The sequence below is a fragment of the Saccostrea cucullata genome, unplaced genomic scaffold, assembly GCF_032062105.1.
Source record: "Saccostrea cucullata isolate Sc308-1 unplaced genomic scaffold, CSIRO_AGI_Scuc_v1 ctg468, whole genome shotgun sequence".
NCBI lineage: Eukaryota > Metazoa > Mollusca > Bivalvia > Ostreida > Ostreidae > Saccostrea > Saccostrea cuccullata.
In genome coordinates this window covers 760,531-773,623 of record NW_026926068.1, presented here as the reverse complement: position 1 = coordinate 773,623, position 13,093 = coordinate 760,531, and the positions used below count along the sequence as shown (strand labels likewise).

Below are 13,093 nucleotides of genomic sequence, written 5' to 3'. Positions count from 1 at the left end.
GCATCTAGGGATGGACACTACCAGCAGCTGGAATTGGCCTAGATTTTCCAGATGAGTGACTAGGATTAAGGTTTAGGTCCATTCTCATATAAGACGCGCAATGTGACAAGACCAAACATGCATGGATGATGCCTCGATGAACACTCCCAAGAGAGTATATGCGGACTCCAAACTGTGGCTTTAGAAATGAATTATATTTGCATCAATACTGAACTTAAGATGCACACTTTCTAGAAAAAATATGTGAGATTTGCTTTTCGCATTCACAGACAACATTTGTCATGCTGAGGTTTATAATTTTTGATTGCCTATCTTTGTAGAAAAAAAAATGTAGAAATTTTATATATTTAGGTCACCTGAGTAACTCAGGTGACCTATTGTTATCCGTTTTCGTCCGTCGTTGTGTGTTAACATTTGAACATTTTCAGCTTCTACTCTGAAACCATTGAACGAATTTCAAGCAAATTTTGTATACAGCATCTATGGGTAAAGGGGAACAAAAATTGTGAATTTCATGGTACCCGCCCCCCTGTGGCCTGAGGGGTGGGGCCAAAACCACTAAAATTATTGCAATCTTTAAAAATCTTCTTCTTTACTCCTGGACATCAAGCAGTCAAACTGTTGGCATGAATGTAATGAACATTGAATCCTCTACCAAAATTGTGAAATTCGTGGCCCAGGGTCAGGGGTTCTAGTGCTAGGGCGGGACTATATAGATTATTGTCATTGTCTCAGAATTTCTTTTGATGCAAAATACACGGAAAAACACTTCACCAATTGATAAGAAATAGACTTAAAAGACATGAAAAATTCTTAATCGGTCATATAATTGTAGAATGGTTGTAAACTTTTTTTTTTTTTTTTTTTTTTTACAAGAAATAATTTCGAATTTTCCAAGGGATACACCTGAAATTTGTTGATCCATTTCGTTTTTTAGTTTTTCAGGCTTTTAACGTATACGAAAGGCCTGGAATCAGTTTATTTATCCAAAGTTTAAATCATTTTTTTTCTCTGATCACAGTGCAAATTGACCACAACTATGCACAAAAGAAAAAAAACCTATAATGTTAATTACCCTAAACACGTTACATTTCGTGATCCATCTGTTGTAATTTAAATAAACAATATATACATTCACATGTAATCTGATCGATGCTTTATACATTATACTGAAAGACCAGGAAGTCACAATACAGACGTTCCTCACCTAAAAATTTAAGGCGGTGGTCACTGCTTCAAGAGATAAACATGCATTTCATATTATTTATCGGATTTTTAATTTTTTGTTCAGGTAGGAGGAACAGCGTAATCTCTGACTATAATTTGTTCTCTTGTCGGTTAAAGAATTAAAATCAAGCACTAATGATAAATGTCAATCAAGTAAAAAAAAAAAAACATTTTTCAGGAAAACGAACGAATAAGGAAAATTCTTAAGTGAGCAAAAATCTTCGCTGTTCAATAATATGCACATTAAGGTAGTCCAATCCTCAGGTTCTGAAAATTAGATATTGAGTAATTGAAAATGGTCAGAAGATGTCTTTTAATTCTCAAAGTTATGTGTATTATACCCACGTTGTTTCTTAGACATTAATTTTTAAAGTTAGCTAGGGTCGACGGTAAAATCGTGGAAAAGTTTTCCAGATAATCATCAATGCGTTCTAAATTTTTTACTACTTTAAGTACAATTTTCGTCAATATACATTGCAAATTTCAAAAAAGATATACAAGATATGTTCATAAATAAACTTACACTGAGTTTGTGTTATGCCTTATGGTGCACGCATGATACATACAATGCAATTTTACGTATTCTTTCTGCAAAAAATACAAGTTGGATGAGTCTCTCTTAAATTTTGGAGTTTCATTGATGCACATACATGAGCTTCCCTTTTATCCTCCATTAACAGTTGAGGAACCATTATCTCACACACATATTGAACCTTCTGAAGATTTATTAGCAAGTTATGGACAGGAGTCTCACTATATCATTCAACAAAATACTTAAAATTTTACATCGACGGTCTATACGGTGACAACGTCTTTTGGCTATTACATGTAACGTAGCAAGACCTATTTGTCCTTCATATCTTTTATTCCAACCTGAGATTCCATCAGAAAAGAGTTCGGTAAGAAAACTACACATTCAATTGTGCACTAAAGATCTGGTGCTATTTGGGTTTTTTTTTTCAGCATTCATTTCAAGTTTCTTAAGGGGTCATTACAACTTCAAAATCAAATTGAACTGCTCTTCGGTACACTGTAACGTCATCAAATGTCTCCATTTTTTGGTGTGTTGGGTTTACCATTTTCCCATTTTAAATGCTCGGGAAACTTTTAATTATTCCCTGAAAATTTCAAACAGACGACACAATAAAAAGTGGATTAAATAGTGAAAATTTTTACTTCAATCATATCTTTTAATAACTTCATTTCAAAATAATAATTGTGAACTATCTAAATAATTGTAAACCCTGGTTTTTTAATCGTGCGATGTAGGGCCCAACCCTTTGTACATTCAAGTTTAATAAAATGTTAATTTTTTCTGTATTTTACCAGAAAAAATAAGATGTACATAAATATAATAAGCAATTGCTGAAAATTTCAGCTTGATGTGCCCATTATTTTCTATAAAAGAGAGAGAGAGAACACTTTGTAGACGATTTTACCGGACAACCTTCGTATTTTGCCTTCTCCAAATATTTAAATTTTTTGATTCATTCGTTAATTCGTTCAGTATTTCTAATAGCATTTGATTTATTGAAAATATATAAAATAAAGCAGAATAATATTTTTTTAAAGAGTTTTTATAAGTTAATATCTTGCTCCAAAAGAATGTTTACAAATGGCCTTAAGATGCATAAATCCTAATTCAGTTGAATAAGAGCATCTGGAAGTCAGAATTCTCTTTGCCTTGGATATTAATGTGTGAAGTTCCGACGGGTTTTCTGTATGTTAACTTAAGGTCAGATGAGACGTTCCTCAAAATCTGTTTTGTGAAATTCGTAATGTATGAAAAATATTCAAAATTTTAATTACATTCTGATTTCTTAACCAGTTTCTAAACGTTTTTAAAAAATCCAAACACTTAAACATTTGAAATTGGAAAATTATTTTTCTTCCCCAAAAGGATTATATAAGAAAAACTACCCCTGGTATCTTGCAGAAATGCCTGATAAGGTACCTCAATTTCTTGTGTGTAAAAATGTTAAAGTAGCAATACTTCAATGACAAACTCTTAGAAAAAATTATCTATTATTAAGGACCGTCTCGTCTGTCCTTAATCTGTGTTGTTTAATACATAAAAGCTTTATTCTCGGTCCATCGAATATGAAATAGAGAAGTTTATGTTATAAATATTAAAAGATTTATAATTTTTTAAATTGTAGACAGACGTTTAACGACACATTGTTTTGCATAGAATTTAATTATTATTTCATTTACAGCTCAGCATGGAAGAACAGGTATGAATGAAATATTTTCTTTCAATTTTAATTAATTTTGAATTTTAGATTTCAGATGAGAGAGGGATGTTGTAAATTAGAGGAATTATTTTCTCAATTTTCGAGCCTGAATATTGGTGACTTTAACGTTCTATAAGCTGTTGTCAAATTTTTGCACCTAATTACTATTCGTTTTTTCCTGATTTTATTCATCTTCTCTCCCCAAAATATAACTTCTCTTAGCTTATGCTAAAAAAATATTACGCAAAATACGACCTTTTCTTCAAATTTTCGATTTCAAGATTTCAGTTTTAACATTTAATAATATAATGATTTTTGAGGTTAGTATGTAGAATTCTTCATGATTTAAAAAAAAAGTCTGTAATGAACGCAAGACGCTAGCTGTTAAAATTTCAACTTTGTTTTTATTTATCCTTTTGATTTTAAAACAAATTTGTGTGCTTATCCAGTGATAAATATCATCGACCGGTTTAGCATTGGACAATTTTATGTTTACTTATATTATATATAAAAAGATAGTTATATTTGATACGTCAGATTCTGTTTAATGAATTTACATTTTCAATATTTTGTAAAATTTCCTAAAGTTAAACTGGTGTTGTAAAGTAGGATTTCCCCCATAGCCAGTTTCTCCCCCCCCCCCCCCCCCCCGGAAATCGTTCTCTAGTCTAAGAGTAGGATTCTCCCCTGAGGGGAAATCTCACACCAGAGCCTAATTTCCCCCTCTTTCTTTCTCAGAGTAGGGTTGCCTCCCTCTTTATAGAGTCAATATAAACCACAGCCGCAATATTTTTGTGGGAAAAAAAGATAAACGACAAATTAAACTGGCTTTTAAAAGGCAAATGAGTGTGTTTTCGACTTATTTTGTAAGAATTTTATAATCATGTATTTCAAACCAAGGAATCTCAACCAAAATATATAGCTTTCAAATGAAATGTAAAATATTCTCAAAAAGGTCCTTTCTGTTTACCTTCCTTATTCCATGTAATATATAGAAATTTTTATCATATTAAATCTCCTCTAATCCCATTTTTGCGAAAACTTTGATAATTGTTCATTCTACTTATTTAAATAGGACTGTTAATAGTTCTGGCCTTGGGGAATTGGAATCTTGCTAACTCCCTCAATGATATGCCTAACTGTATATTACTTGTTAGGAATTACAAATTTTATATAAGAATACCTGGTTTAGATCACTTGGTTCTCTAGATTGGTCTAGTTAGCAAGACTATACACGTATAAGAGATGAATAAGTGTTTAAGTTCGTCCCCTTTTAAGTTTGCTCAAATGAGTTTAGGGCGAAAGGGGCGTAAAAATCGCAGTATACAGTATTCTTGACCGCAGATTGATTTATTTCAAGGTATTTTCGAAAACGGCTTCTTGTTTGTGTTGTCACAGTAAACATTTCTCGTAATATGTCGGACGATGAAACCGTTAGAGTGAGCGCAGTCAATTTTTACAGCTATGCACACATCTTCTCGGATGTCCTTTTGTGTTTATGACGATATTGAAATAAATATTTTCTAACGTTGCGGATTCCCCATGCATCGGGATTGACATTTCTAACTTCTTGACATGTTCCAATAAAATCGGAAACTCCAAGCCGTTGAGAGATGCGAATATGAAATCAATATTGATGGATTGATTAATAACGTATTTTGTTTACTGTCCCTATCGAGAATTTTTCACTTGTATGGAAACGCAACCACTTGTTGGTGAAAATTGAAAAGCTGCAAAATTTGTCCTACATTCGGCACTTACGGCCACTGAGCAATGAGAAATCTTTTTCCTGCCAGCACCTACTGCGACACGGTCCCCACGTCCCACAGGTGGAATCAAACCCTACCTGGGGACTGTAGAGCAGACGCTCTAACCACTATGGCGATTAAATAAAGAGAAAATATAAACACAGAGAGCGATTCTTTTAAATTATTACTTTAAGGGGACCGACTTGGGTTTCTTTTGCCCATCCTACTAAAATGAATTGTATTAACTGTTTTTAAGCAACTTTTTTGTTCACTATAACACATTAAATATAACTAAAGATTAAAAAAAATTAAATACAATTTTTATAACTGATTTTTAAAATTATTTTAAAATAATATAAGGTAAATTGACGACGAAATAGTTATTGTGTTTTTGACGTTCTGATACATTGAATCTCTTAAAGAAGGGGGAAATAAAAAAAAAGTTAAAAAAGAAAATGTATTCAACATATGTTCTTGAAAATTTCAAACATGGACAATTGCGAATCTCCTGGTCATTTAAATGTTTTTAGTACGTACTTATCTTTTGTATCCGTCATATAATGCAGTAGTCCATGAAAACAGGATAAATCGTTAATTTTGCGCATTTTGAGATGTCCCCTTTGGAAAGTGGACAGTTAAATTAAGTGTTTCTTACATATAATGTACAATATAGTACTACTCAATGACATCATATATTATAATTTTAGCAAAAAGTCTATTGTAGTATTTGTATAATTTGCCTCATAGTGCAAAAAATGGCACTTTTTATATCATACTGTAGTAAGGTAACAGTAATTTGAGACGGTCCTTTAAAATATTTTACGCAAAATTGGCATGTACACTGAATTTAAGAGTTTCTCAATTTGTAGGTATTGCACAATAAACCACCAGTCGGCCCCCTTAATTTTTTTTTCAAATACACATTTTGGAAACGTATTAATAATTATTGTCTTTAGCATAAAGCAGATACTGTAGTTTTTTGGCCTTTATTTTTGAACGTTCGTATTTGCAGTGATATTTTGATAATTATTGAACTATTTATATATAAGCAATTAAAAATCAACAAAATTTTTTAAAAGAAGGATAAATATTTCCACTTTAATCTTTCTTACTAAACAATTATCATAGCAGCTCTGTTAACAAATAGACTGAAGTATTTTTTTCTGATGGTTGATGAGTTAATTGTTTTTATGAATTGTACCATGTAACCATTTGTCTATTTTAGTTATGGCAGTCTTTACATCGCTAAAATACTGACATTTTAGCGTGAATAAAGAAATTCTGTATAAATAACAAATAAATAATAACTGAGCAAATAGCAAATATAATTCAAACTAAATATTGCATTGAAAGTCTGCATAGAAAAGTAAGAATCCCTTGTTGTGTGCCTCAAGTCATGATCAAGCATAGGAAAAAATGTCAGTCAGCAATTATTTCACTTCATCTATTGTACTTGCTGACAAAGTCATTGTTTGTTTGTATGTTGTTTAACGTCCCTCTCGAGAATTTTGCACTCAAATGGAGACGCCACCGCATGCCGGTGAAGAGCTGCAAATAAATTTTGTCTAATACTCGGCACATAGGGCAGGAAATTTTCTTTTTTATGCCAGTACCTACTCCAACACTGGATCTCGGTTTATACGGTATCATCCGAAGGAAAGGTCTGTACGTCTCCACGTCCCACTCTGGGGTTCGAACACAAGTTGTTAGGATCAGCTTCTTACTTCACGACTCTAGAGCAGAAGCTCTAACCACTGCACTACGCGGGCGACCAAATATATCGTAAAGACCATGAACGAGAAGTGCTGATATTCTCGTCCAATGAACTTGTTTAAATTTGCAATAATTTGCCTTATATTAGATGTCACTCCGTAGATAATGCTCTTGTGAACTATACCTATTCCTATGATAAAGTGTTAGTCAACAGACAGAAATATTACTTTTATCCTTCTTTTTTTTTTAAATCATCAAAGGACCCAATACTTTCACTTCAAAGTTTTGAGCGCTGAATGAAAGAAAATTCACTTAATTTTTCTCGACTTCAGTAAGTGATTCTAACACGCGACCTTCCGTTAACTGAATGAGCCCTCTACAGACTCAGCTACAGAGAATGTTGCATTGAAATATTTGTAATATGATATATATTCGGCTATGAACATAACAACTCATTGAGATATTATACTGTAGATAGTGTTTGATGTTGTGATGTCGACAAACAAATGGATTCAAATGAACAAAATATTAAGATTATTATTAGATTAGTTTCTCAATTCACTTTATGAATGTATGGACTCTTATTTTGTATCCAAAGTTTTTCTTTATGTTTTTCTAGATTATATTGGTTGTTTCCAATACGAAGGTGGCAAAACGCTGAGAAATGGCAAATTAGGCGGGGACTTAGGCAGTGTGGATTTGTGCAAGGCACTTTGTGAAAAGCAGAATTATCATTTCTATGGTCTAGTGGTAATTCAACATTTATCTTTCATTTTCATTCAATATGCATCCTGCGTTTTGCAAATAAAAAATTCTGGCTGTTTTTAGTTTTAAAACTTTATTTATAAAGCTCTCCTTGTTAATCAAGAAAGTTTTTGTCATAATTTGTTCAATATGATTAAGATCTTTTAAGCATAGATTTAATTGCAGTATGGCAAGTTGTGTGTATGTGGTGATCTAGGAAAAACAATTCGTAAAGATGAGATGGAGTGTAGTCAACGATGCTCAAAAAATCAAGATCAGTTTTGTGGTGGATACCATAGAATAAGCCTATATATAAATAGAAACTTTGATAAAGGTAGAGGATCATATAATTGCTTTAAACTTAGATATGATTTTCAGATAGATCGCAGTCAGCCAATAGAAAAATGGCCCTCGCTGTTTGAATAGTAAGGTCTTTTTTAATTTTAGTAACCTTTCCTTTGACTTAATTAATTTATCTTAAGCCTATTTTCAATTGCCTATTTTAGGTTGATTTCAATGTCTTTAATTGATATTTTGCCCCAAATTTCCTGTTCAAGAGTGATTAAATGAAAAAATAGACTAATTAGTATTGGTAATATTCGTAATATATATTGTTGCTTTGACATTGCTTGAAGTAATAAATCTGAAGCTTTGGTCCTATTGCCTACTTTACGTTGTTTTCAATGTTTTAAATTGATATTTTGAACCAAGTTTTCCTTTATTTCCGTTCAAGAGTTGCGAATCATTAGAATTTCAGCTGATTTTCGCGTTTTTCCAGAGAAGCTAATAATTTTTAAGAGGGTTGTTTGAAAAGATCATGGACGATTTTAATATTTCTAATACTTCCTTCAAGAAATTTAAAATAAGCAGAATATCATGTGTAAAAGTATTTGTTTTGTTGATGTGTGATGTTGTAATCTGTTTGAATAAATAGAGATCAATATACTTCATTTTGAAATCAAAATGATTTTTTAACCATAGAGCTTGCTTAATGGCAATGAAGCGTCAAAACGAGCGTCGATAATTTCTTAAAAATAAACTGCATCATCCCTTTACATTTTTTTCAAAGTAAAGCGCAATGCCCACTCATAAGAAACATTTTCTATCCCTTGACATTCATTTCTTTACCAACTAATCTCGGTGTGCAATTTCCTTTGCCAATGCATTAATTTCTTTTACCACTAAACTGTGCTTTCACAAAATCGGCAACTCTGGAGCGCCAATGTCTTTCCTTGACATTCCAACTTTTTCAAGTTTGGTCTAGCATTTAACAGTTGTTTTGTTTCTTCGTAGATTGCCCTCGTTTTATACAGAGTCTCTTTCATTTAAATACCATTTGTACCATTTACACATACATGCATGACTTGCCCGTGACATACATATTTATTTTATTTCGTAAACATTTTAAGAGTTTAATAAGGATTTTTACTCAGAATTGCCTCAATATCTTCTGTTTCTTGACGTTCTGCAACGTCATCAATTTTATCATTTCAGTGAGGACTACATATCTTCTCAACATGATTTCTTTTCAACGATGCAAAATATCAAGCTATAATTTATAATCTGAATTAATGTCAAAATTGTTAATTTAATCGTTGATCTTTTATTTATTGTTTTTACTCCATTTTGCTGAAAAGATGACGCCAAACATTATATAGTGATTTGTTCGTAAATTTTTTTAATTTTCACATGTTTCGCTATTGGATTTTTGGATTTTTTTTTATTCTAAATAGGTTATAAATAAATTAGGATATTTTACAAATTTATAATACAAATCTATTTCTAACAAAATAGAATAATTTAATTTTAGTTGCGACACGTCAATTGATTGAATAAACGATTTTTTCCATTTTGTATATCATAACTTGCCTAGGTAACAAAGAGTTACGTAAAAAACGTATTACTCCGCTTCATGTTACTTTTACTTTTACTTTTAGAATAATATTCTAAATATTAAAAGTCTTTTTCCGGAGAAAAAATTGTCTCATAGTCTACACTGAAAATAAATGATAGGAATGAAGCTTATTTCAACTTATGTTATACGATATAACCTAATTTGGGACAATTTACGCTTTTTTATAAAACGCTTCATTCCTTGAATAACATATGGCATTTGCTTAAAAAAGTATATGACATAAGCCCTAGAACTTTCAAGAAAAGCCTCGTACATACCGATTTTTTTAATCATCGAAATGAAACGCTAGAGAAATAAACATGCTTGTTGTTTAAAGTCAAGGTATTTTTTAATCGTAGTATGGATTTGATAAAAAATAAGAATTATATTTTCATATTTTAAAAAATATGATCCTTATAGGATATGTAGGATGCTTCCAGGACCAGTCAGACCGGATATTGAAAGGGGAAAACAGTACCTCTGATTCCATGACTGTGGAGAAATGTAAAGAATTCTGTCAACACCAGGATGAACAATTCTACGGTTTGGAGGTTCTTATTCTTTTTCTTTTAGATTGATTGATTGTATGTTGTTTAACGTCCCTCTCGAGTATTTTTCACTAAATATGGAGACGCTTTTCTTTTAGAAGCCATTTGATTTTATGAAAGGTGTTTCCTACAAATGTACTGGTGTTTTAATAAAGAATATCAATTTTTAAAATGCCATATAGTTACATAATTTTTTGGAAACTTCTGGTACCGCTGATTTTCCATTTTGTGGTGTGACATTTGAACATATCGAAAAACAACATTTGATGAATGAAAAATAGTCATAGAAAATCCTCCTTTGACTCGATTATTACACTTGAAATCGAAATTAGAAACCGCTTAGAGGTATTTTCTTTTGTTTATGTGTATATGTTTACTAGAAGAAGACATTGATAGCAAACAGTTTGATAAATATTATGATGATCCAGCTTTTCAATCATGAATTTTCCTTTTTAATGTAGCATTACCTAAACATAAACAGCTTATAATATCATACACATAAATCGTACTTGTAGATAAATGTGTTTGTGAGTATTTTAAAACTACATCAAATTTGAAAGGGAATTTAAAAGTATGAATTAAGTCAATAACTATTATTGTCTTTTTTGTAGGCTTCCAATCAGTGTTTCTGTGGGAGCTCGCTTTCACAAAGTGTCAAGAAGCCTGACAGAGAATGCGGTTCCAAATGCAGCGGAAATGATAAACAGTTTTGTGGTGGACGTGGGAAAATAAGTGTTTATAAAAATCCCAATTATGAAAAAGGTAGAAAAAAATAAGTAACATATTAAATTCTAAAATAAATAAAACAGTACAACTTGTTTAAAACGCCTACCATTATACGGTACCTTGGTTTTAAAAATTCCTTCGAAGGAAACAACATGTTCACTTCAAAATGCACAAAAGATTGATTGTATATTGTTTAACGTCCCTCTTGAGAACTTTTCAATCATATTGAGACGCCACCACTTGCCGATGGAGAGCTGCAGATTTTGTCCTATACTCGGCACTCAGGGCCATTGAGCAGGGAAGGATCTTTTTCGTGCCAGCACTTAGTGCGACACGGGACTTTGGTTTATACAGTCTCATTCAAGGGACCGGTCTCCACGTTACACAGTGGAATTCGAACCTGCGACGTAAGGATTGACTCCTCACTTCGCGACTATAGAGCAGACGCTCTAACCACTGCGCCACGCGGATCTGGACGAGAGAAAATTCACGTTATGGATTGTAAGACACGACCTATCGTTAACTGAATAAGTACTCCACCGACTACGTTATCGTGAATTCTGCATTCAAATATCTGTGCATCTATAATATGTAATATATTTGACTATGCATATAACAACATATTGAGATATTATACTGTAGATAGTGTTTGAGGCTGTAATGTCGAAAAACAAATGGATTCAAAGGAAGGAATTTTTTAAAATTATGATTAGATTAGTTTTTAATTCACTTAATGAAAGCATGGACTCTTTTTTTTGTATCGAAAGCTTTTACATATTTTGTTTTAGATTATATTGGTTGTTTCGAAAGCGGTAGTGTGAAAACTCTGAGAAATGGCAAAATAGCTTGGAACTACGGCAGTCTTGATTTGTGCAAGACATTTTGTGAAAAAGAGAATTTTCATTTCTATGGTGTAACGGTAATTCAACATTTGTTTTTTTTTCTTAATTCAATATGCATCCTGCAATTTGCAAATAGAATTTTTGTTGTAATTTTAGCATTAAAAACATTATTCTTGAAGCCATCTTCGTTAATCAAGTTAATTGTACGTCATATATTTTGTTAAATGATTAAAATTATTCAAGCACAGATTTAATTGTAGGATGGAAAGCACTGTTTGTGTGGCGATCTAGGAAAAACAATTCGTAAAGATGAGATGGATTGTAGTCAAAGATGCTCGAAAAATAAGAATCAATGGTGTGGTGGATATCAAAGAATTAGCCTGTATATAAATCGAAAGTTTGATAAAGGTAGCAATCGTATAATTGATTTAAATTCACATTTAGTTTGCAAAAAGATCACAGTACAATCGGTCAGTAGAAAAATGTCATTCACCGTTTGAAAAGTGTAAAAGGTGATCAAGGCCTACTTCAATTTTTTGTAGCCTTTGGTTTTTACTTAATTAATCTTAAACCCTTTTCTCTATTGCCTACTCTAAGTTGATTTCAATGTCTTAAATTCATTGTTTACCCCAAGTTTCCTTCATTTCCTATTCAAGAGTGGCTTTACGAATGAACTGACCAATTAGAACTTCAACTGATTTTCCCGGTTTTTTTTGTTCAATAGCAGTTAATGATTTAAACGAGGGTTGTATGAAAAGTTTGTGGACGATGTCAATATTCGTAATGTAAACTGAAGCCTTTGTTTTGACTAAAGTAGTTAATCTGAAGCATTGTCATATTGCCTACTTTAATATGTTTTCAATGTTTTAAATTCATATCTTGCTCAAAGACTTCCTTAATTTCCCTTTTAAGAGTTGCTTTACTAATCATTTAAACAAATAGAATTTCAGCTGATTTTCCCTTTGTCAAAAGCAGTTAATGATTTATACGAGGGTTGTCTGAAAAGTTCGTTGACGATGTCAATATTCTTTATACATCTCAAAAAATATTTGAATGAGCAGAATATCATGGGTAAAAGTATTTGTTTTGTTCATGTGTGAAATTTTATTCTATTTGAATAAATAGAGATCAGTATGCTTCATTTTGAAATGTATATGTTTTATAACCATAGGGCGTACTTAACGAGAATGTAACGTCAAAAAGAGCTTTAAGAATTTCTCAAAAAAGTGTATTGTCCCTAATCATTTTATCAGAGTATAGTCCAATGACAAGCAGGTTTTCTAGGTGGTTGTAAAATTTGGTGTTCTGGGTGCTCAAAAGTACGCCAATTGTTTTAGCGTAATATATTTTAGGATTATTTTGGCAGGGTGCTATTTTTGGCTTATTTTGGCTGAATTTTAATCGTTAAAATAGTCGG

At 31.8% G+C, this 13,093-nt stretch overlaps 1 protein-coding gene across 1 annotated transcript in view; it reads left to right on the top strand.

Annotated features, from left to right (window-relative positions):
* Positions 1 to 7,070: 7,070 nt before the first annotated feature.
* Positions 7,071 to 13,093, top strand: part of LOC134270662 (uncharacterized) — a 32,505-nt gene continuing 26,482 nt past the window's right edge. The window contains exons 1-5 of the mRNA XM_062752897.1: positions 7,071 to 7,080; positions 7,542 to 7,672; positions 7,853 to 8,000; positions 9,981 to 10,111; positions 10,720 to 10,870. Of these exons, the coding sequence (XP_062608881.1) occupies positions 7,071 to 7,080; positions 7,542 to 7,672; positions 7,853 to 8,000; positions 9,981 to 10,111; positions 10,720 to 10,870 (571 nt within the window). The remainder of the gene's footprint in view (positions 7,081 to 7,541; positions 7,673 to 7,852; positions 8,001 to 9,980; positions 10,112 to 10,719; positions 10,871 to 13,093) is intronic.